General features: G+C 53.5%; 6 protein-coding genes and 1 non-coding gene across 7 annotated transcripts; 4 read left to right on the top strand and 3 right to left on the bottom strand.

Annotated features, from left to right (window-relative positions):
- Positions 1–892: 892 nt before the first annotated feature.
- On the top strand, positions 893–2,650 carry BZA05DRAFT_344787 (uncharacterized protein; the record flags this gene model as incomplete). Its single annotated transcript, XM_051481142.1, has 3 exons — positions 893–961; positions 1,142–1,206; positions 1,459–2,650. 3 exons carry the CDS (start codon positions 893–895, stop codon positions 2,648–2,650), a joined length of 1,326 nt encoding a protein of 441 aa, XP_051334884.1.
- Positions 2,651–3,346: 696 nt separating this feature from the next.
- BZA05DRAFT_412838 (uncharacterized protein) lies at positions 3,347–5,280 on the bottom strand. Its single transcript, XM_051485142.1, has one exon. The coding sequence runs from the start codon at positions 4,945–4,947 to the stop codon at positions 3,412–3,414; it is 1,536 nt and encodes a 511-aa protein (XP_051334883.1). The 5' UTR covers positions 4,948–5,280; the 3' UTR covers positions 3,347–3,411.
- Positions 5,281–6,133: 853 nt separating this feature from the next.
- Positions 6,134–6,205, bottom strand: BZA05DRAFT_t304. The gene has a single exon. It is a non-coding gene; the product is annotated as a tRNA-Ala (tRNA).
- Positions 6,206–9,353: 3,148 nt separating this feature from the next.
- BZA05DRAFT_412837 (uncharacterized protein) lies at positions 9,354–11,582 on the top strand. The gene has a single exon (XM_051485141.1). It carries the CDS (start codon positions 9,482–9,484, stop codon positions 11,141–11,143), a length of 1,662 nt encoding a protein of 553 aa, XP_051334882.1. The 5' UTR covers positions 9,354–9,481; the 3' UTR covers positions 11,144–11,582.
- A 2,318-nt stretch (positions 11,583–13,900) lies between these two features.
- On the top strand, positions 13,901–15,162 carry BZA05DRAFT_464244 (Isochorismatase-like protein). The gene is made up of 4 exons (XM_051487733.1): positions 13,901–14,106; positions 14,178–14,521; positions 14,580–14,803; positions 14,858–15,162. The coding sequence occupies exons 1-4, from the start codon at positions 14,049–14,051 to the stop codon at positions 14,946–14,948; spliced, it is 717 nt and encodes a 238-aa protein (XP_051334881.1). The 5' UTR covers positions 13,901–14,048; the 3' UTR covers positions 14,949–15,162.
- Positions 15,163–15,391: 229 nt separating this feature from the next.
- On the bottom strand, positions 15,392–17,469 carry BZA05DRAFT_412832 (uncharacterized protein). Its single transcript, XM_051485140.1, has 4 exons — positions 17,071–17,469; positions 16,732–17,007; positions 16,367–16,646; positions 15,392–16,307 (listed from the first exon to the last, which is right to left on the bottom strand). The coding sequence occupies exons 1-4, from the start codon at positions 17,262–17,264 to the stop codon at positions 15,522–15,524; spliced, it is 1,536 nt and encodes a 511-aa protein (XP_051334880.1). The 5' UTR covers positions 17,265–17,469; the 3' UTR covers positions 15,392–15,521.
- A 1,673-nt stretch (positions 17,470–19,142) lies between these two features.
- BZA05DRAFT_344772 (uncharacterized protein) lies at positions 19,143–22,830 on the top strand (the record flags this gene model as incomplete). The annotated part of the gene is made up of 6 exons (XM_051481141.1): positions 19,143–19,213; positions 19,277–19,523; positions 19,716–20,234; positions 20,417–20,553; positions 20,616–20,746; positions 20,780–22,830. 6 exons carry the CDS (start codon positions 19,143–19,145, stop codon positions 22,828–22,830), a joined length of 3,156 nt encoding a protein of 1,051 aa, XP_051334879.1.
- Between the last annotated feature and the right edge of the window lie 810 nt (positions 22,831–23,640).

The following is a 23,640-nucleotide window of genomic DNA, read 5'->3' as shown; positions in this document are numbered from 1 at the left end:
TTTAACCATGATGCATGTAGATCATGGCGTGCACTCCTCGCTTAGCCACCTCGTTCGGGAGTCGGAAACCAGCAGGTGTTGAGCACTGGAATTGTCCTCACCGCTCCGCCATTACTGTCGACAACTTCAAAGTTCAACGCGCCAACCAACGCTACAATCGAATAATGGACAAAAGAATACGCTTCCTGGCCTGGAAGGACCCCGTCTATCGACCTGTAGGAAATGCTCAATCGGTTTTGCATCGCTAGTTGTGTGCGGGGTCCACAGCTCCGCTTTTGTTAGAATATGGGACGTCCGGAGATCCTAGCAGGGTATCCGAGCCCGGAAGACCCAACTTCCGAAGGGATCGATGCAGATATTTTCTGGTCTATGAAGCTTGTAGTTATATAGAGAGAGCTCGTTGCTTACGATATTGTTGCTCTACCGAATACCATTATCTTCTTCTGCCTAGGTACTTCGTTATATAACAGCTATAATTTGTACCAAGGAGTATTTAGAATCCCATACGTCTCAGTGATCCCTCCGTTTTCGATACCTAGCTTTGCCCGGCCTTACCCCGGATTGGCCCAACGGAGTAAACGTAACCGCAGGTCGGCGGTGCATGCTGCACCATGCCGGCGAATGGTTAAAGGATCATGTAAGCGTGGATCCCGGAACGTTCGGAGGAACTCGTGTCCGGTCAAGGAACCGGCCCAAGGAACACCGCCGATTTCCCTTGCTCTGTATTGTATGGTCCCTTCCAGAGTACCATCAAACCCCCAGCTTTGCCGACAAAATCCTCTCGCAGAATCACCATCTCGACTCTCTTCACACATAGCGACTTGTTTTTCTCTTCTTGGCGACTCAAGAAACGGATACCGGGTGCGCCGGCGTGTCGGACGACGAAAAGAAAATGGCTCCCCGGAGATCACACACGAAGTCGCGGACGGGATGTCAGAGGTGCAGGAAGCGCAGAATAAAGGTACTTACTTGCATACGTCACGTACTCGGTGGTGGAAGGGGTGCGCGTACGGATAAACCGCAAAACAAATCGGCGTCGGTTCGAATACAACACGCTCCGAAACTGGGCTAAAGCTACCGGAACAGCGGCGGTATATAGTATTCCCGAGCATACATCTGCTAACCGATCGTTTCCCTGTAGTGCGATGAGACCCGCCCTTCGTGCGGTAACTGCACCAAGCATGCCGTCGCCTGCGATTTCGCACTGTCGCCGGAAGTGCGGCAAGCTGTTTCCCGGGAGCTTCAGTCGACTCCGCGGGTTTCTACCGCAGGACAGGTGACTCCGTCGGACATGCGGGCGCCGCAGCTGATTGTTTCTGGAAACCCGTTTTCTCCTGCACCGTCGCAGATTTACCTCTGGAATCCGCCGTTCGTAGATGACCTTTGCCATGTCCCGGACGGATCATCAGAGACACATTCAGTACCACTATCCTCCAAGACCCGAAACGGTAGAAAGAGCATCACTGGTAATACTGTGCATGATCTCCTTTTCCATGATATCGACGGCAAAGAGTCGCGCAATCAAGCATTGTCATCTCGATCGCCAGTAATGCGGCTGTCGTCACCCTCCTTCGCAATATCAGAAAGCCAACTTATACCGCCTTCCTTCAGCCAATTCGGGATCCCAACAACGGACCTAAAAAATCTCAATCCGGTCGACCTCTCTCTGATGCACCACTGGACAATCGCCACCTGGAGCACCGTGAGCAACCGCGCGGCAATCCAGCAACTCTGGCGCATTAACATCCCCGCGTTGGCCGTCCGCCACCCATTCCTCATGAGCGCGGTACTCGCCGTCTCCGCGATGCACCTCCACACCAAAGACCGCGACCGCAGCGCACGCACGCGCTACCTCTCTTCCGCGTCGCAACACCTCTCGCGCGCCGTGCGCGGGTTATCCGGCAGCCTCGCGCACCTCTCGGAAACGAACTGCGACGCCGTCTTCGCGACCGCCAGTCTAATCGCGATCTTCTCCTTCTCCGCATCGCACACCTCACCACGCCGGCTCGGCGGCCACAGTCGCCCCGTGTACACCGCCTGGGTGCCTCTATTCCGCGGTGTGTCGTGCATCCTCCGCCAGGACGAGGCCTGTGTGCGCAGCGGGCCGCTCTCGCCAATGCTGCAGCATTCCGCGGCGCACACGTGCACCGCCACGGCCGCGTCGGCGGAGCGCCTCGATCCTGCGACCGAGCTCGTGTTCCAGCGGTTGTTCCAGCTGTGTACAGACCGCACGCTGCCGGACGGGGAGGAGATCGCGGACACGGAGGTCGCGACGGCGTACTTCAATGCCATTGCGGATCTGCGCAGGTCCTTCGCTACTATCCACCTGTGGGACTCGGTTGTCAGCGCGGTTTTCCGCTGGCCGACGTCTGTCGCCGCCAGGTTCGTGGAGCTGCTCGAGCAGCGTCGCCCACGCGCTCTCGTCATCTTCGTGCATTACTGCACGCTGCTCTCGCTGCTAGAGGAGTTTTGGTGGGTCAGGGGGAGCGCGCTGTTTGAGCTGACACGGTGGGAGGAATATCTGAGCGAGGAGTGGAGTCCGTGGCTCGAGTGGCCACGACTTATAATCCGGGCGGGAGGCGTAGGAATTGCCGTTGCGGGGGGCGAACGGGGGGGAGGGTATTCGCCGTGTTCGACTGTGGAGCTCTAACCAAGGACTGGTGTTGTGTGCCACCTCGGAGGTTGATGTTGAGAGACCCAAGAACGGGTGAGAGGCAAACCCGTGAGCAATTGAAAAGAGGTCTAAGTTTACGATGATTATTAGAAAGCAAGACGAATTGCAAGAGCAGAATTAGTGACAACAGAAACAATTCAAAGTTCAACGACCGCATCTAGTCTGCATCGGGTCCCATCTTCATAGCATCTAGGTCACACCAGGTCATTGCAAGATCTCTCCTTCCAAATACAAGGTCTCAACAAGGTCTCTTCTCTCTCGTGCTCACCGATGACGCGAAGCCGATTTCGCGTCCCTCTTAGAGTGAGTGCGAAGCATCAGTCATGTAACTGCGCCTTACCCAAAGTCAGCGTTACTCAGGTGATGACCTGTGGGATTGATGCGTCAGCACGTGACGACACTAGACTCGCTGAAGTTTAAAGTGGTTGGTGAAGCCGAATGGGATATCTACCGGTAGATATGAGTCTCTAGTGGACTATTCGTCGCAGTGGCAGGCAGAAATAGACGTCAGTTTTTCCACCTCGTTTCATCATGATGTTATGCCTCCGGCGTACAGCGGCTGGGAACGGAACCTTTTCGCGATCCACCATTTCGCCTACAGAAGTCATGCTGAAACGGCACAGCAAGAGAAACACGCACTATCAGGTAGAGACTATTCGCGGACATTCCATTGAGACCTACCAGACCTTCCCGACCCCCACTTCTCCTCCTTTCCCCTCCTTTCCCCTCCCGCCAGATCACTGGGCTCGATCGTCACAACACTTGAGTGAAAACGCCACAGCAGCGTCCTTGAAGCAATGCGCCACCTCGGATCGTTCCACATCAGTAACGCCCGTTCGATGCCACATCCCATCTTTGCGACCACATTTCTCGACCAGTACCACCGCCGTATCCGTAGCAAGTTGCCACACGGCCACAAAGTGCACTGCTACTAGCTTCCCGACGAGGAGCGCATGAGTTCCCGGCGCGCCTGAGAAGCCAGTCTTCGCTCCAGTAGGGTTGCCTTCACTATCAAGGAACTCCACGTGTTCCTCGCCCTCCTCCGAGGTCACGACGCGAACACGCGCCATGGGTAGCGACATCTTCAGCGTTCCATCGTCGGCAAGAGAGCCTGTCGGAGTATCCACCAACACCGCGTTGAAATTTCCCCCGAACGCATGAAAGTTCTCGAGTTCCTCAACCGCGGGCCCCTCGAGGCCGCTGCCGGCTAGCTGTGCTTTCGGGAACTTCGGAAGCGGCAGCGTGTTCGAGTTGGCGGACATGATCCAGTTCGCGCGGCCGCCCCTAGCAAGGATAGCCTGGGCCAGGCCGATGGCGGCGGTCTCGCGGGTCGGGTACTTCGCCGGGTCCAGCCGTATGTCGAACAGGCCCATGACGCTGAAGACGTTATCGACGTCGTCCCTGGTGGTGCGCAGCAGCGCACTGCGCCACATGTAATTCTCGCGCCCGTCGGGGTCACTGCTGCCGCAGTGCCAGATCCCCAAGAGCGCGGTGCGCAGCTGCACCGCCGTCGTGCTCGTGCCGAAGATGGTCACGGGGTACTCGCCCATCTCCGCGTCGCCCTCGTAGCGGTGGTGGACGCGCCCGCTCATCGACAGCTGCAGCAGCGAGTGCAGCGGTATCCGGCCGCTGCGCTTCGCCTCGACCGGGTAGACGCTGGGGTCGCCGCCGGATGATATCGCCTCCACGATGATGTGCTCGAAGCGGATGACACACTCCGCCCGCGGCGGCAGCACCGCCTCCTGCAGCGTCCACGCGCGGAGAATCCACGTGGTCTCCTCGTCGAGCGCGACGAGCCGCTGCACCCCGCCGGGAAAGATCAGACACGTCGTGGAGCACCGGTAGATGTCGCCCATGTTCATGATCTGCCAGTCCTTGTCGTCGCGGACGGCCTGCATGATGCACAGCCGGTCGAGCCATAGGTACGCCGCGCCGAGGTCGCGCGCCGCTATCGCCGCCGTCCGCAGTACGTCGATGCTGATCGGATCTGCCGTCGGCCCCCGCTTGCCGACCACGCGGAAGGTCCCGAGACACCCGGGATCGCACACGTGCGCCTCGCCCCTCCACACGTACGATATCGACGCATAGGGGATCTCGTCGAGGGCAGACTCGTCGGTCTGGTCGGACTCGACGATGCGGAGGTAATTGTCGTCGACTAGTGCAGCGGCGTCGACCCAGCGGAACCGCTGGGGGGTTGCGCAGCCGGTGAGATCAATGATGCCTTTGGAAAGCTTGTGGAGCGGCTCATAGTAGATCTGTTTTCTTGCGGACATCGTGAGGCGAGGAAACGGGTGGAATATGATATGTCGTCCAAGGATTGAGCTTCGAAGCCGTAGCGTGCGCGGTGGGCTCCACGGATTGCGGGGACTGCGGGGTATCTGTACCCCTCGAGCGAGCGGGGTAGATGCATCCTTCGAGCTGAGGGGAGTGGGGGTATCGCTCAATGGGCGGGGTTCTCAGCTGTGAGTGCATGACCGTCTCCCGCGTGTGGTGGACAGTTTGAAAGTCTACAGACACCTCCGCTCTGAAATTTAGCTCAATTTTCCGGGTGCTTACCCTTGTGAAACCACCCTCTACACCTAAGCGAAATCTCACACACTATACACCCTACGTCGCGTCGCATCGACGCTCAGCTCAGCTGAGCTCAGCTTTGCCGGCTGCACAATTGATGCATGCCCACCACCTTGAAGGTGTCTTTACGGTGCATTATGCGGTCGAAATCATCTCCAGCACATACAAAGGAAATCGAAAGCCACGGATAAAACCATGTTTCCCGGCCGTGCTTGGAATAGCTCACGTGCGACCTCAGCTCTGACATTTCTTGGTGGCGCCGCAGAACAGAAGCTTGCAACAACGTGGTGAGAGGTTGTGATGCGGAATCGACCGGCCCCGGGATATCGTCGACAATGACCGCTTTCCTATCATACGCAGAGAATACCAGAACCGCCAGCGTGACTCAGAGGGCTTGGAATTGTTTGCCGCGAAGGAAAAGTTTCGAGTACTAGCTGGTCAGACACACGTTCCTCTGGTAGACTGGTACATAGCCAAGTATCAGACACCAGTTTCTCCGACAGCTCAGTACATATGTGCAAACAAAAAACGCGGTATTGATGGGGGTATTATGTACGTACAAAGGCACCACGACGTCTGTGATGCCCCTGCACACGAACACTCTTTTCTCCCCACCATTCCCAACTCCATGTGTTCAGGCTCCATGCCCGCAGACCGTGGGAACATATGTCTACGTAAGATTCTCCGGCGAGTTATAACTAGACGCTAACGGGCGCTAGTAGCACGAAAAAGGGTGAACTGGTTACACCGCCAGTCTCAGGCCTCCACAGTGCGCAAAATCCTAGACAAAAGTGCGAGCGCATATCCAGTAGAGACAGAAAACCGTCACCACATCTGGAAACATAAATAAAAGAAGAATCTGCTTCATGGAAGATGCAAAAGGAAGACTGGAGGAGCAGGGAATCGAACCCTGGACCGCCTCTATGCTAAAGAGGAATTATACCACTAAACCACACCCCCGTCTATGCTTAGGGGGCTATCAGATTGCTCTGTGTACTGAAACAAACATCACGACGTAGTTTTGATCAGTAGAGTCGTTCCAACGTCGGGCGGCCTTGCAGCCGTTAGGCGGAACTATCAACGCTGTCCCCGGCCTGTGAGTCTGACCATGCTGATAGCGGGCCTAAGTTTTCCGGCCCGGCGGATGCGGAAAGCTTTGAAGCGTGACGGTTACATGATTATAGCAGTCAATGTGTCTATGGGCTCGATTCGGTTCGGTATGGAGTTCACCGATCGCTCATGCCCAGCGATGTCATGATATGGTTCGCATGACGGTGGCAGCAGGTACCGGATGTATGGGTGAACAGCTTAGGTGTGGATAAGAAGACTTGGGGATTGAAGGAAATCACGCCTACTAATCTCACGAGTCATGGATACTCTCACTCCCTATTCTCTCTCTCTCCTTCGCTATTCTCACTCTCCCAATTCTCACTCATAATTGTACTCGCTCAAGAATTCGTTCATTGTTCTCACTCAGTACTCTCACTCACTATCTTGGCTCGCTATCCTCACTCATTGTTCTCCCTCCCTATTCTTACTGATTATTCTCACTGGCTATTCTCGTCCCTGCTCTCACTCGTCGTTGTCGTTCCTTATTCTCGCTTGCTATTTTCACTCGCTGTTGTTGCAACTTACTCGCTGTTCTCCCTCACGATTTTCACTCCCTTTTCTTACCCAATTTTCTCATTCACTATACTCACTCTCCATTCTCACTCACAATTATCCTCGCCTACTTTTCTTACTCTTCTCATTCACTATCCTCGCTCATTGTTCTCACTCATTATTCTTCCTCCTTATTCTCACTGTATCCAATGTCCATTCTCCCTCTCCCTATTCTCACTTACCATCTTCATTTACTATTATCACTCTCCGTTCTCACTCCCTAATCTCATTCACTATTCTTGCCCACTATTCTCATTCACTATTCTCCCTTACCATGCTCGCTCGTCACTCTCATTCACAATTATCGGGCTCGCCCCCTATTCTCATTTACGTTCCTCACTCACTATTCTCATTCATTATCCTTACTCAATATTCTCGCCAGGTCTGTGAATAAGGCGTGTAGTCCGCCCATTGCTATGCCCGCTATGCCCGTTATGGGACCGAATCTGTGGGGCCCGAAAAATGAAGGATTGCAGCTCTCCCGGCAAGCCTGAGGAGGACTGGAGTCCCATAATCCATCGGGGCCCGGAGATTTGACGGCTGTGGCGATGCCGTATTGTGGCGGTGATGATGCAGCGGTATGAACTGTGTCGCCTCACTTCAACCTCATCGGCGATCGCTCCCCACAGCAATCTACACGAGCATAGACTTTTCAGCTCCGAAGAATGATTTTCTCCACCGGCTTCCTGTCGCCATGCAAAATTTTCACCGAACTAATGATCAAATCTCGGTTTCCGGGTAGCCGAGGCCGCTCGCACACTAGTTAGCCGACTTCCCACTAAAATTCGGGGCCCCACTCGGGTTCCGGGAACCTTTCATCAGGACCGCCCGGGTCCGGCAATTCCTCGCCCCAGATGGGACCGCGTCGCCGGGCGCAATGGTCGGCCGACCGGGCGGACCGTTTTCATTCATTTTCTCACTCACTTTTCATACTCCGTATTCTCGCTCACTATTCTCGCTGGCTATTCTCTCTCACTTTTACTCACTACATATTCTCGTTCACTATCTTCACCCACCATTCTACCTCTCCATTCTTACTGAACTATCATTCTCACTCACTATTCTTTCTCCTACGCTCCCAATTCCCGCTCACTATTCTCGTTCCTATTCTCACTCACTATTCTCACTCACGATTCTCCCTCGCGATTCATACTTGCTATTCTCACCAGCTATTTGCGTTCCCATTCTCACTCATCATCCTCGTTCAACATAGTCGTTCGCTATTTTCACTCACTATTCTCACTCCATATTCTTACTCATTACTATCTCTCTCTCGCTCATTGTTCTCACTCATTTTATTCCTCGTTATTCTCGCTCGCCATTCTCCCTTTCGATTCTCTCGCTCAGTGTTCTCACTCACTACTCTCTCAACTCTATTCTCGCTTACTTTCTTAGACACTCTTCTCATTCACTGTTGTCGCTAGCTGTTCTCACTCTTCTCACTCGATGTTCTCGTTCTCTATTCTCACTCGCTATTCTCATTCTCCATTCCGTTTGCTTGTGTCGGCCTAAGGTAGATGTGCAGGGGAAGTGGGGCGATGCATCGGACTCATCGATACCGGGGCTTTCACCTCGACTAGCTTGGGCGGGCAGGAAAAGGACTGCGTTGGTTCGCCATAGTCTAGTAAGGCTGCATGCGAAACAAATTGATGTTCTCTCTCTCTCTCACCTCATTATCAATAAATTGAAGATTACACACACACTCTCTCTTTCTCTCTCACTCCATTATCGCTCACCGTTCTCACCCACTATTCCCACTCTCCATTCCCACTCACAATTTTGCTCGTTCGCTACGTATTCTCGCTCGCTGACGACCAGTGGATAAAATACCGGCTGGTAACCATAATACCTGACAACCCAGCGCAAATGATCACCCAGTTCCGCCGTTGAACAGTGGGGAGTGCGGGCATGATCACAGTTGTGGAAAAAAATACACTCGGAAAATGTAATCCCACCCAACCCGGAAATTGTAAAAACGAGTTTTCTGAAGTTGGAGTTCGAAATTGGAAATCCCACTAATATCATCCCCCACTTACACCCCAACTCAACTGCACAATTCCTCCGAAAGAAGTTACTTAATATTGGACTATATTGACAGCTGTGTGCGCCGGCACATCCGAAGAAGCGGATACTCAGGTAATTAGCGCCGGCCAAGAGCGGAGATCATCCTGCTAGCATACAAATTTACTCCATATACATATGGAGATCTCGATCAAAGACAGCGGCAGCTGTGTGGTGCGGCGTTGAATACCGTTTGGCTTCAGATTTCCGGTGATTTAGCCCGAGCATAGATAACACTAGATAGTCACTAAATATCACACTATCGCAGCATCGCTCCGTCTCAGGAAGTAACGACAAGCATTGTATTCTCAGGACTTGTTAATTTCCCGCTAGTGTGGAGCGCAATACCGTACAATACCGTCAGGTACAGCTGAGGAATCATTAGGTACTACTTTGACGCCAAGCAGCGGCTGTACGTCAGTACATGACAATTGAGGCCGGATGCGGGCCAAGTTATGATACCTCGAGTCGATTCGGTTCGTATGCACGCATATGCAGTAGGAGAGGGCTAGTATGCACTCTCGAACCCCGCGTTACCCCGCTTCACAAGAAACACGCGTATACCCCGCAGCCGCACTTTCCGTGGTGTCGTCCTTAGCCGTTAAGCACTCGGGATTCAATCTTCACCACGCAAACTCGATGTCTCGAAGAAAAGAGATCTACTATGAGCCGCTTCGCAAGCTTTCGAACAGTACGGTGGACATCACCCACTGCGCGACTCCTCGCCGGTTCCGGTGGATCGAAGTCGCCGCATTGATCGATTTCCACCTTCGAATCGTCGAGTCCGACAAGCCCAGCATCGGCGACATTGCCTACGCCACGATATCATATGTGTGGAAGGGGAAAGCGCATGCGTGCGCTCCGGACTGTCTCGAGACGTTCCACGTAGTCGGCGCGATGGAAGGCGCCGACATCGATCCGATCAGCATCGACCTGCTGCGCACGGCGGCGTTTGCCGCGCGTGACCTCGGCGCCGAGTACCTATGGCTCGACCGGCTGTGCATCATGCAGGCCGTCCGCGACGACAAGGACTGGCAGATCATGAACATGGGCGACATCTACCGGGCCTGCCGGACGTGTCTGATCTTCCCCGGGGGTCTCCAGCGGCTGGTGGTGCTCGAGGAGGAAACCAACTGGATCCTCAGAGCGTGGACGCTGCAGGAGGCGGTGGCCCCCCCGTCGGCGAACTGCGTGTTCCGCTTTGACCGGGAACAGTTGGAATACACAATGTCCAGCGGTAATTCCCAAGTCTTCACGATTGAAAAAGGAAGAAGCGCTAGAATGCCTATATTCTACATGTTGATCGCATCGGTAATGGGGAAGATCGATCAGCGGTGCGAAGGGGATCCGAAGGTTCGCAGTTACCCTGTCAGCATCTTTCGCGGCAACGCCACCGCAGACCTGTTGGTAAACGCGCTCATGGGTATCTTTCACTGTGATGACGATGTGGACGCGAGGGAAGATTTCATATGGCGCAGTGCGCTGTTGCGGACATCGAAGCGCCCCATCGACATGGTCTTCAGCACCATGGCACTCTTCGGTGTGAAGCTGGACCCGGCCAGATATCGAACGCGGGAAGCTGCCACGATCGGGCTGGCGCAGGCCATTCTGGCCAAGGGCGGCCGCGCGAACTGGATCCTCGCATCCGCTACGAATACGCTGCCAACGCCGCAATTTCCGAATGCGTGTACGGTCGACAGCGCCGGCCATCGAACTGCGGATGGAAAGTTTGTGGAGCTCGACAGTGCTTTTGGGGTTCAGATCAACGTGGTCATGTCGGATGCACCCGGCGGCGTTCTTGACGATAGCGGGACGCTAACGGTAGTACTACCGATGGCAAGGGTTCGAGCCGCGATGACTGCGGAAGGCGTGGGATCGGTGGAGTTCCTCGACAGTGAAGGACGTGCGGCTGGTGCGGATTCGGAGATACTCTTCACAGGGACGACGCCGGGAACACATGCGGTCATCGTTGGGACGCAGAGAGTGATAAATATCATGTCCTGTATGAGCATTCCCACGGATACGGTTGTCATACTCGTCGAAAAATGTAGCCACGACTCCGGGCTATGGCATATGACCGGGAGGGCTGAAATAATAAGGTCGACGTTGGAACATTGCTTCAAGGAGGCTGAAGTTAGGCTCGCACACGTGTGTGGTTCCGGGCAATCTCAGTGACCCGACGGGATGAGTTAGGGGCATCGGGTTGGTCGGACGGGTCGCGGTAGTCGGGTGCGCCGGGGGGATCCTGGGCAGCTGGGGGTGACAAGAGAAGCATCTGCAGGGCTTGGAGGGGTTAGAGAGGTTGGGATGGCTAAATCAGTTGGAGGAGAAGGGAGTGAGTGGATGATGTGGGATAACGGACGGAGGAGTCGCAGGACGCACAGAAGACGGAGGGATCGGAAGATGGGAGCGGTCGGAGCAGCCGGGGTTGAGAACTGCAATCGATTGAATATCCTTTCAAGAAATTCATATGTGCCCATGTACTTCTATGTGTGGCCCCAGGTACACTTCATGTTTCCAGGGCAGTGGCGACGTGAACGTCCGCCGTCACCGTCACTGACGTAGCCTCTCGTAAATCAAAGCATACAAAGAGGAACGGGCCCTACCAAGCACGCAATCTCCTGTTTGTACATAGATGGAAGTTTGGGTGCAACAAAAGACGCCACATCCTCCGGCGGGTTTCCGGACGTCTCACCCTGCGGACTGGTGGATGAGCGGATTGGTGCGATGGAGAGCTCCCGCAGACGTCCCCGTTGAACCGGTATCCGGGCGTCTGTCTGCTGTGAGGACGTCGACCTGTAAGCTGTCTGGGATTGTACCGGATATCACCCACTGTGGCGGTGCTATTGTGGCGGTGCCGTCTGTGGCGGCTGATCAGTTGTCACATCAATAGAGTAGGTACTACAGTACTGACCGTGGGCCGCTCGGTGTTCCACATAGCCAACTCTGTTCCAGAAGGATTATTCACCGCACTGTCACGGCACTAAATTCCTCAGCTATCGACCATGATTTTACTACAGACTGCGGTCGCCACGGAAAAGATTTTGCAGGCAATCTATCATGCACGTACCTACCAGTGCTAGCGAGATCTAAGACCCGACCTACTTGACGTGCCGAATCGATCTCATAAGCGTGACGGGTTCCTGCGGATAGGACCGTAATCACCCCGTGGGAAAGTCATCATATATAAGAACTTACTTACATACAGGACGGCAGAAATGTGCCCACTTACGCTAGTAACTAAGTGCTAGTCTTATCCGAGCAGTGCTTATGGTGATCTTACAAACGAGGAAGGCTTGGTGAGCAAGCAAAATGTAGATATAGTAGTAAGCACGACGACGGAATTTTTCTCGCGGTCTAGAGTACTGGCCAGGAACTCAGCCGCCGCCGGGTGAGCACACATACCGGTATCACCGAAAATATCGGTCGGTCGGTCGGTCGGGTAGGGAGAACTGGGGCACGATGCCCATGTCCCGCGGGAGGAAGGTGTACAATGCACATACCACTGTCGGTCCTCTATGTGGGGTTCACCTCACTAGCTCTCAGATTGATGAATATTTTCACAAAAACAATACTGTGAGGCCGATGATCTTTGGTTTCATCCGAAATTGCGCTTGGTCCATGCAAGTTGGAAAGATATGTGCATCAACTCTAGCAAGCCATCCGTTCGATTAAGCTTTGATGATGAAGTAAGGAGTGATAAGCATTGCCCGTGTGCCTAACGCGACATCGCGAGCTAGGTATCTGGATGAGCCGGTGGCGTAGCGACTCTCTAGTCGCGGGTATAGAAACGTAACGGTATGAAACAAAAATACCCAACTCGCCACAATTTTAAGTATATCCGTCAAGTGAACTGACATTCGGCACATGAATCATGATTGGAACAAAGTGACAAATATTCGGTCCCGGGCATACACGGGCCTGGACCGGAGAGTACCAGGTTCACCGTGTGCTAGTGGGGAACTTACCTCTTACTTCTGTATGGCCACATATATACGAGCGGCATGAGATTTTAGAAGCTAACTAACTAACGCCGGTCGCTTCGACCACGCCTCCAAACGCCGCACCAAACGCCGTCGGTCGTCGGTCGTCGGGGATACGAAGCGAATCGCTTATCCGACCAATCAGTCGCCGAGATGGAGGGGCGAATGATTCGCTGTGCCCGTCGGCCGGGGGCGCGGAGTAAGCATACCGGCTATACGGAATAATCGGAGCAATCCATCTGCTGTACGTACATAGCCTGCGGGCAGGATTATCCGCTGGGCTCAGTCGGAAATAGGAATGGCCCACTAAGCGACTTTGTCGACATTCATCAGAGAAAACCGCTTTAGATGGGTCCCTTCGGGAGGTTTTTCTCCTACGCCTCACTGCGGAAGGGGGCGGGATTGAGAGTCGAGACTCAACAATGGGCTCCCTGGATGATTGGTATTCTACCATCCATGTGCCCTTCCGCATGCACGTGCGGCAAACCTTGGATGTGTTCCTTTATGGAAAGAATGACGGTAGCTAGACTGACTCGAGACCCCCGGAGTCCCTTCCAGGACGCTGCAATGCAGATACCTAGAAAGTACGGGGAACTGTGCGGCACGTGTCTGACATCCAGCCAGCCAGCAATCCTTCAAACAGAAGAGCATTACCTATTGGATTGCTATGTACCATTGTACCGCTGGTAGGAAGGCCCGAGGCCTACGAGCTGCGTGCTTATGATCATTGCATGAACTGAGCGGCAGTTTTTAAGGATTCCCGAATTCCAGATTACGGCGTTTAGGCCGCCCCCACCCCCGCAGCCAAACGACCCACAGAGTGTTGAGTGATCCCTGAGATGCAACGGTCCCACAACTCCCGGCCCCTCGGGAGAGGTTAATACAGTTGGGCGGGGGGGGGAGAGGGGGGGGGGTGGCAATACGAGTACCATGCAGACTAGGACTACTACTCCGTGTGAGTATCTTGGGCTTTGGACTTCGAGGTATAAGACCCGCCTCTCTCGCTCCAGTCCAATTCCTTCATCATCCACCTGCTCACTACCAGCTCCTCTCACCACAAGCAAAGCACATTCAATCTTAATTCCAAATTCCTCAAAATGAAGTTCCTCGTCGCACTCCTTTCGCTCTCTGCCATCGCCGCAGTTGAAGGCAAAGGTATGAACATACCACTCCACCGCCTCCTGGGCCCCTTCCTCTCCTTACCCAGGCTAACACACCCCCCCCAGACTTTGTCTACAAGCGCCTGAACAAGAACGACACGATGCTCCTAGTGGTCGACATCCAAGTGGGACTATTCCAGATGGCGCGCGACACCTCCCCCGAGGAGTACCGCAACCACGCGCTCGCACACTCCGCGATCGGGCCGCTGTTCGACATCCCGACGATCCTGACCACCAGCGCCCAAGACGGCCCCAACGGCCCGCTGCCCAAGGAGATCATCGCGATGCACCCGAACGCGCCGCTCGTGATGCGCCACGGCGAGGTCAACGCCTGGGACAACGCCGAGTTCCGCGCCGCCGTCAAGGCCACGGGCAAGAGCCAAGTGATCCTCGCCGGCATCACCACCGACGTGAGTCTTCTCCCGCTTGCTACCCGTGCCTACCGATCCGAATGCTGACCCCCCACAGGTCTGCACTACGTTCCTCGCCCTGTCCCTCCGCGAGGCCGGCTACGAGGTCTGGGCCAACACCGACGCCTCGGGCACGTTCAACAAGCGCATCGCGGACGAGGCGAATGCGCGCATGCGCGACGCCGGCGTCACCACCACGGGCATGTTCGCTATCGCGCTCGAGCTGATGCGTGACTGGAGGAGCACCCCTGGCGCGGCCACCGTCCTGCCCTTCTTCGACCAGTGAGTCCCCTCCCCCACCATTACTGTCCCCGCAGTTCTGACCAAACTCAATAGGTACCTTCCTGCCTACGGCTATCTCGCCCGCGGGCACGGTTACGCCACTCAGAACGGGACCTTGATCCCCGGAGAGGCCGAGCTGCTTTAGATGCGCAATGGGGATGCTGCTAGAATAATGGGGTGAGGTGGTAGTTAGTGTAGTTGCTGTATAAAATTACTGGGTGGCTGATGTGTGGTGGAGCTGATAGACTGCGAGGATGGAGAATAGAATTGGGGTTGTAGAATTCTTGGCACACGAGACTTTTTTTATTGACTCTTGACTTAATCAAGTGATGGGATGTCCGCACTGTAGGCAGTACCGGTACCCAGTATTATACCTACATCCGGGAAAGGTGGGGAGCGGGACGGTGGTGAGGGGTAGGGGAAGGGTTTGATTTTGTGTTGTAAAAACAACATGACTATAGATATGATATCCATATAGTGTGAATGGTTTATCTTGATCGTTGGAACAGTGAAAGTGGGGTTGCAGAATTGTCGCAAACAGCCCGATTTGTCGCGTCTTTCACCGGGAACCTTAACGCAGTTGGAAACACCAAGTCGCATTTATACTATCCAGGGACTTCCGAGCTACTGATACTCTTCTGAACCAAAATAAATAAATTGAAAAATTGAAAAATATACGAATCGCCACACCGGCCTCCGCCCCCACTTCAAAGGAGAATCAGACTCGGATACAGGAGCCATGCTCTTCCAGCATCTGACAGACCACTGTCAATCCCCCGATAAACGCAACTGGGGAAATGAAAAATACCACCGCTATGATCCACCACCTACTCCAAATTATGCTTGAAACAATCCACAAAGCATTGAAGGTGAGCCAGAACAAGGTCCAAAAGCGCTGTGGAACTGTGCTTTCTCGTTTCTCGAAACGGGTAAGGAGAAGCATGGGAAGGAAGCAGAGGATCATCATTATAAGTGCCACTATTCTTAACGGAGCTGCGTTTCTCATCTCCCCCCAGAATCGTCGACCTTCTCCGACTTCAAAGGGTGATGTCATAGGAACTAACAGGATGGCGGCCGCGTCGGTGGTAGGATCGATTTCCTCGGTCCATATGGCATCGGAGTCCTTTAGGCTGCCTTCCGTCGATAGGGCTGCAAGAGGTATCGATGCGTCGTCATTGCTGTCTCCAGTGCTAGCGCAAGACGCTGCGCCGTGGACGCGGAAGATAAACCGCCCGGATGGGTTGCCAGCTTTGTCAAGTTTGAATTTCCCGGAACATTCGCCTCCCAGAGCCTCGCCGGCATGCATGTAGAGCCTGGGAATCACCTTTCCAATGTAGCCCTCAAAGATGCCCCCGCGGTCCCTTGCCTCGTCCATTTCCGGAGAATGGACGAGATAAATTGATGGGTAGCTCGGAGTGACAAGGTGGATAGCCAAGTTGACCAAGGACATGAGGATATATGGGAAGACGGTGAGGCCGAAAGCTGCGTAGCCATAACGATCCACCTAGTAGTAGACGAAAGTCAGTCGACGTCTCTGCATCTCGATGGCGGAGAGTCGAATACCTGAATTCCGCGGGCTCGATACAGCGTAAATGATCCGAATACCGTCTGAAATATTGCTGCAATGATCTTCGGAATGTTGTACTCGGAAGATAGAGTGATCTTGTTGCTTGTCGTCTCGCCGGTCGGGATAACGGTAGCACGGTGAATGCATATCAGTGCATAGCCCTCTGGTAGCTCGCAAACGCCGTGGACATTATTACCGACCCGGGCCACCACCGCCACGTCCCGGTATCTATTGTTATGCGCTACCTTGAAGGTTACCGTGTTTCCGGTAGATGCACTGCATGGCAAACTTCCAGTTAACAGAGCCCCACACTGCCCCACCTCCCCACCCCATCATCAGAGCCTGACCCTAGGTGCATTACCTGTTAGACACTATCAACCTTGCGTTCTCGATTACTTGGCCATCGGATGGTCTCCACTTGTCATTGCGGCAGACGACACACAGAGCTTCAGCCAGTGCTGCTCTTTCCAGCGGATCCTTCGAGGAGATCGCGCAGCGGAAAAGTACGTCCAAGTTCATAATTATACCGTAGAAGGGAGAGCACAGTGAGACCAGGCAGCTGAATAGCGATGATGTGAAGGACTGCCAGGGGCCGAATCTGAGGGAGGCGACGTGGGACACATAGTTCAACAAGAGGCTTTCGGGCTGTTTTTTAGCGATTCTCCCAACAGATCTTGTTAGTATGATAGCAGTGGCTCACAATTGCACGATATCCTTCCAATCGGTCGGAACACAGATCAAGCCGGGGCGGCCATAGGTGGTCGAGCCACTGGGAACCGTGACAGTCAGGTTCATAAGCGGGCCGCCGATGACTGACGTTGCAAGACTGCCGAAAAGAAGCGCAATCGCAAGACACCACCTCCACGGCGATGGTTTGAGGGAGTAGGTGATCATGGTGGGGCGGAGACGGCCGTGTATTTGGTGAGTTGGAACTTGTAGTAGTCGGTCGTGCAATAGATATCGGTGAGAATGAATCAGGAGATGGCAATCGCTGAAGTACCTAGGGGGAACGCAGGAATTATACTGCAGCTGAGGGTGATTTTCATTGCGAGGGGCTCAGCCTCACGAATCGATTCCACCACTTGGCGGTGACTTGTCGTTTGATGGAGAATGAATTCCAGTCACGGGCTGCTGTGCGCATTGTCATTCTGGAATGATGTGGTCGCACTGCCTAAAAAAAGCAAAATCCCATCAGTCGCACCAATAACATTAGAAGATAAAGAACAGTTTAAGCACGAGTCAGGCTACGTTAGCAGAGTTGCATGCGTTGGGAGGGGTCTACAAACACAACGCAAAATCGGATTTCCCCGATGATCGTTGCTTGGAGAGTACGGTCCATGCTGAAACCTCACAGACTCCAGAGTCTGCAGTAGTAGAGATGCAGCCTTACGTCGACGATAACGCTACAGCAGTACATAATATCGTTGACCTCCGGCAGCCAATGTTCTACATAGACCAGTCCCGACCACATTTAGGTACGGTCTGGTCGGATCGGCATATATCCCGACCCAAAAATTTCAGGTCTGGTTGGGTCGGGATATGTCCAGAACATAGATTTATCAGGTCGGGCCGGGAAATATCCCAACCGACCGCGCATAGGTCGGGATAAGCCTGGCTAAGAAACAACATTTGACGTCGGAAACGCTCTAACTACTGCCGGAAACTGAGGAAAATTTTGCGGCTGATAGAGTTAACAGTTAATCCGACGTCGGCCGACCTGAGCCGACCGAGCCTGGCAAGGTCTGGTCGGTCGGGATATATCCCGACCTACCAAAGCCTAGATCGGGTCTACTTAATTTCATCCCGACCAACCAAAGCCACGGTCGGATCTGGATATTTCCCGACCGACCAGACCGGTCGGCCGACCGGTCTGGTCTACGTAGAACACTGAACAGACTCCAAAGTCCTGACGTTTCCAACGTCACATCTGGTAATTTCTGATCGTCGACAGGCCTCCAGTCTGCTGTGCGCACCACGCCACACAGACTAGTTTCGTCGATGCGAGGATGTGCATTATGTCGGGTAACTTCCAGTCTGTCAGGTATCTAGATGATAACGTACGCTACCGTGAGCATTGGTAGGCCTTGTGAATTTTTCGATGATCATGGCCAATGGGTGGTGGTGATGCCAGAAGGTCACGTGCCGACGCGCGCAGTCCCCCATTAAGAGCCCCCCGGAATCTCGCTTAGATTGCCCGGGCCCCGCACACGTCGTGACTACATATATAGCCGCCTCGGCACGTACACGAGTACTCCAGCTGCCAGCATACCCATCATAACTACAGCATTCCCGATCTCGAAGAACCGTCGCCGCCTTGTTGCACCGTCCAAACTTACTAGCCACATCTCTATAGTAGCCGTCGACTCGCCAGCAGAACGGTTCCGTGGAGAGGTGGGCTGCAGAGGTGCGTGTATCGGTGATACGCGGCTGCCGCCAGAAGCACGATATCGGCAATAATCAGTTACTGCGATGCCAAAACGCCAGAAACTAGACCATCACGAGCAAAGGCTACCGTCGCCGGCGCGACGGTCTGCGTCGCCCCCACAGACTCCAGCTCGAACACTGCGGATCTCCGGGATCCCGCTGACAGTATCGAAGGATGATTTTGAAGTCTATCTTCAGGAACTAATCGGATATCATGGTTTTGGACTATCGATGGTTCCTTCAAAGGATTACGCGGTAGCGACGGTTACTCTTACGGAAGGGGAGACCACGGGACTTTCTGGATGCACTCCAGGCAACAGAATCTACCTTCAACACCCAGGATCGACCATGAGCCTAGTCGTTGACTGTGTCTTTCTCGGGATGACGCCGTTGTATTGCGCAGAAGAGCCCACGGTGGAGTAATGCCCACTTCGCTGCCCCCTCAGCGTACACTACATACAATATTCGGTAGAGCTGATCAGTATTTCTAGTATTGTTGCCGTCACAGGCCTCGCCGGACATGCATACGAGTCATGGACCTCGCCCGGCGGACCGTGGATGTGGCTACGGGACTTTTTGCCATCAGATCTGGAAACACGAGGTCAGAGCGTGCGGATTCTGACCTTTGGCTATGACTCGGGCCTCATCGACACCACCGCTACTCCTTCCATTCAGGACTACGCGCGAGCGCTGTTTGACAGCCTGAGCGGTGAGCGTACAGGTGACAATGTAAGTGAACAGCAGGGGTACACATGTATGTGTTGTGGAATCCGCCGGTTGACAAATGATCTCAGGAGCGGCACCGTCCCCTCATTTTCATAGGCCATAGCATCGGTGGTTTGATCATCAAACAGGTGGGGCAACATCATTCCCACTTCTCATTGGCGCCCTTGATTCTTACCAACTACCGATATTACCTAGGCACTCGCAGATGCATCCCAGCAGAAAGAAGAGTACGAAAAAGATAAAGCCATCTTGCGCTCGTGCACTGGTCTCTTTTTCTTCGGCGTTCCCAATCGAGGACTTAATATCAGGAATCTACGGACGCTGGTGCAAGACCAGAATAATGAATACTTCGTCAATGACCTGAGAGAAGGCTCGGAACTCCTACGACAGGCGTATCAACGTTTCACACAATCCGTCCAGCTCGAAGGCTGCCAGATAACGTCGTGTTATGAGCTCAGGGACACCCAAGCTGTGATCGTGGACCCCCGAACGGGACGTTGGATAACAGGCGAAATGATACGGGTTGTCACACAGGACTCAGCAACGTACGCTCTACCCACCGATCCGATCCACATGCAGCTAGGGATCGATGCCGACCACTTAAGCATGGTGAAATTCACCGATCCCTTCGACCATCGCTACAGCATAATAAGAGAGAGACTCTCGCAGTGTGTCGCGAAAGCTCCAGGCATTGTCGAAGCTCGAGTACCGAAAGTTGAAACGCCACCACGGAAACACGAAGGTATGTGGACTGCAAATGCATTGACGTTTGAGCCGCGGGATGGGCAAGAGGAGCGAGGAGAGGATATGCATCAAGTCTTTCCTTTCTTGGCTTTCCTAAGTATTGCGACTGTTCCCGGTACCGATACTGACGAGGTAGTGTAGTACCTAAGGAGCCTATATTCATGGCCCCCTCGTGGGCGAATTCATGTTTCGTTGGGAGAGAGGAGGTACTGAGCCGGCTCGAAAATCTACTAAGCCCCGACGGTGAAAGGCCACGGCGTGCTGCAATGCATGGACTCGGAGGAGTTGGGTATGACTCCACGTTTAGGGAGCGTTGTCATCTAGTGTCGAACTGGTGCTAATACCTTCCAGGAAAACGACAATTGCAATCGAGTTCTGTCGCCGGTGGAAGAAAGCACAACCAGGCGATCACATCTTCTGGATACACGGGGAATCTCACGAAGCCTTCAACATGAGTTATCTGGAGTTGGGAAAGGAAGCGGGTGTTTTGAGTGACGATGGGCATCAAAAACAAGCTATTGATGGGCACGGAACGACTCGAGGCGAGCCTTCGAGGCAAGGGTTGGGGGAGGTCAAGAAGTGGCTAGACAGTCCGGCCAGCGGTAACTGGATTATGATCATCGACAATTTCGACGACATCGACTCGTACCCCGAGAAATATCTTCCAATACAACGTGGAGCGATCTTATACGGAACACGCGATGGAGCGATCGTCCTAAACCGTGCATACGTCCCCCCAGATGCTGGCGTGGATATTAATGCGATGACCGAAGCGGAAGGAGTTGAGATGTTCTCAAAACTCTTGTCTATCGATGAAGCCCCCTCGCACCATATTTTCGAGCTTCTGAGCCATTTGGAGAAGTTGCCTCTAGCAATAGAACAGGCGGCTGCATTTATACGAGTTACCAGGGTAGGAGTTCTGGCCTACATGGAGATGTTCAAGGAATGTGAGCGCAATCAACGGGAGCTGTTGGAGGAGCAATTACCGTCGACAAATCTGGACCGCAGACCGGAGTCGCGCGCGGTGATGACAACGTGGAGACTCACCTTTAGTAAAATCCAGGATACGAGCCCTGATTCGGTGAAGTTGCTGGAATATATGAGCTTTCTCAGTTCAGACGACATATCCGAAGAATTACTGAGAGGTCTACCATTCCTCAGCAACCAAAGTGACGTACGATTCAAAAAAGCCTTTGGTCCACTTATCTCCTTTGCCCTGATCTACAAACTCGAAAGCCCAAGTTTTCGTCTACACCGCCTTGTCGGATTATACATCCGGACAAAAATGGATTCCGATGACCCACATCGGAGAAATCATCTTCTAAAAATCATTTCTGAGATGTTGAGCAACAATTTCCCACATGATATGTTTGGAAATTACGCACGGTGCTTATACCTTTTCCCCCACGCAGCGGCCGTAGTGAGCCACGACGGGAATGCCACCATTAGTAATCCTCCTCGCAACTTAAAAATACTTTTAAGCCTTTTTATGTTAGACAAAGGGGATTTTCCCGGTGCTTTAGTCGGGCTCCAAAAGCAGCTTGACTTATGGGAGAACACCCTCGGAAAAGAACACCCAGACACTCTCAGAATCGTCAGCTACATGGCCATAGGGTTTTTGTACTTGGCGGATTATGACAAGGCGTTGGTGTGGTATCAGCGGGCGCTTGACGGCAGAGAGAAGGCCCTCGGAAAAGATCACCTACACACTCTCAACACTATTACAGACATGGCTGGGGTGTTTAAATTACAGCGGGATTATGACAAGGCGTCATTGTTTTATCAGCGGGCGCTTGAGGGCAAGGAGAAGATCCTCGGAAAAGATCATGCAGACACTCTCGACACCGTCACAGACATGGCCGACATGTTTACCTCGCAAGGGAATCATGGCAAGGCGTTGGAGTGGTATCAGTGGGCGCTTGACAGCAGAGAGAAGATCCACGGAAAAGATCATCCAGACACTCTCCGCACCGTCAGCGACATGGCCTGCGTGTTTACATCGCAGGGGAACTATGGCAAGGCGCTGGTGTGGTATCAGTGGGCGCTTGACGGCAGAGAGAAGACCCTCGGAAAGGACCATCGGGACACTCTCGACACCGTCCACGACATGGCCGATGTGTTTACCTTCCATGGGGATCGTGACAAGGCGCTGGTGTGGTATCAGCGGGCGCTTGAGGGCAAGGAGAAGATCCTCGGAAACGATCACCTAGACACTCTCGGCACCGTTACAGACATGGCTCTGTTGTTTACCTCGTGGGGAGATTATGGCAAGGCGTTGATGTGGTATCAGCGGGCGCTTGACAGCAAGGAGAAGACCCTTGGAAAAGACCATCCAGACACTCTCGACACCGCCAGAGACATGGCCGCCTTGTTTACCGTGCAGGGGGATCGTGACAAGGCGTTGGTGTGGTATCAGCGGGTAATTGACGGCTATGAGAAGGTACTCGGACACGAGCATCCCACTACTCTTAGGGCAATAGCAAGTGTGACCAACATCTTGGATTGGAAACGTAGTTCCGGCAATGCCTCGATCGTGCCTGCGCAGGCAGTTGATGACTCCGATTAGCCCCTGTTGTTCCATTATAAACGCGCTCAGTGAGGTATGTTCAGTTTACACGCAAGCTTTGTCACTGGAATGAGTCCCCAGATGTGGACGTACTAAAGCTAAACCTTTCAGCTTTCTAATTCTAGGTACGTCGTGACAAACGTGTCGGCTTTCGAAAGTCATTTCGAAGTTACGATGGCGAGCGGCGGACTCGAAGCGGCGGGAGGGCGGCATATGACGGCTTTAAGGGCGGAGGTGTATAGGAGAGCACCTGGTGGGAGTAGTACAGGAGGATCAGTGGGGGAACGAAATGGCGGGAGGGAACGAAATGCCAGCGGAAGGGAACGAAATGGCGGAAGGCACACGGACGGCGGGCCTAGATGAAAATCTCAGCTTATGGAAATAATGTGAGCCCAAGAAACAGGACGAAAAGGATACCGAAAAGGATTGTTTATGGGTTTCATGGTTTTTGTTGCGTGTTGCATGAGTTTTTGTGTGTATTTTATTGTCTGAATTTTTGTTTCTGTGGGTTTTCAATACCTCGCTACTTTCACGACTTACTCGCAGCCCGTATCGTCTTGTCTCGAAAATACTCGGAAAAGGGCTGCCGTGGCTGGCGAGGCTCCGTGTGCTCATCGTTCGGAGTGAGATACTGTGTAGCAGGTAGACGACGCCTCCCCAGGGAAGTGAAGCAGGAAATAGATATTAGTATGCCGGATCACCCACAGAATGCATAGCGGCAACCAACCCGATGATAAGTGAATGCCACAATTATGCTTATAATTTTTCCCTCGAGCCTAGAGCCGCCGCAGAACCTCCCTCTCTTCCCTC

The sequence above is a fragment of the Tricharina praecox genome (assembly GCF_024521635.1).
Source record: "Tricharina praecox strain CBS 144465 chromosome Unknown BZA05scaffold_45, whole genome shotgun sequence".
In the NCBI taxonomy this organism is placed as follows: domain Eukaryota; kingdom Fungi; phylum Ascomycota; class Pezizomycetes; order Pezizales; family Pyronemataceae; genus Tricharina; species Tricharina praecox.
Note: the sequence above shows the minus strand (reverse complement) of the source record. Positions and strands in the feature narration are given on the sequence as shown.

What these genes read in the sequence shown, in the direction of transcription:
- BZA05DRAFT_412838 (XM_051485142.1), bottom strand. Translation starts at nt 4,947, where the DNA reads ATGTCCGCAAGAAAACAGATCTACTATGAGCCGCTCCACAAGCTTTCC.
- BZA05DRAFT_412837 (XM_051485141.1), top strand. Translation starts at nt 9,482, where the DNA reads ATGCACTCTCGAACCCCGCGTTACCCCGCTTCACAAGAAACACGCGTA.
- BZA05DRAFT_464244 (XM_051487733.1), top strand. Translation starts at nt 14,049, where the DNA reads ATGAAGTTCCTCGTCGCACTCCTTTCGCTCTCTGCCATCGCCGCAGTT. An exon ending in CGCCGCAGTTGAAGGCAAAG is followed by an intron (nt 14,107 to 14,177) that starts GTATGAACATAC and finishes CACCCCCCCCAG; the next exon opens with ACTTTGTCTACAAGCGCCTG. An exon ending in GTCCTGCCCTTCTTCGACCA is followed by an intron (nt 14,804 to 14,857) that starts GTGAGTCCCCTC and finishes CAAACTCAATAG; the next exon opens with GTACCTTCCTGCCTACGGCT.
- BZA05DRAFT_412832 (XM_051485140.1), bottom strand. Translation starts at nt 17,264, where the DNA reads ATGATCACCTACTCCCTCAAACCATCGCCGTGGAGGTGGTGTCTTGCG. An exon ending in TGGAAGGATATCGTGCAATT is followed by an intron (nt 17,008 to 17,070) that starts GTGAGCCACTGC and finishes ACAGCCCGAAAG; the next exon opens with CCTCTTGTTGAACTATGTGT. An exon ending in AGGTTGATAGTGTCTAACAG is followed by an intron (nt 16,647 to 16,731) that starts GTAATGCACCTA and finishes TTTGCCATGCAG; the next exon opens with TGCATCTACCGGAAACACGG.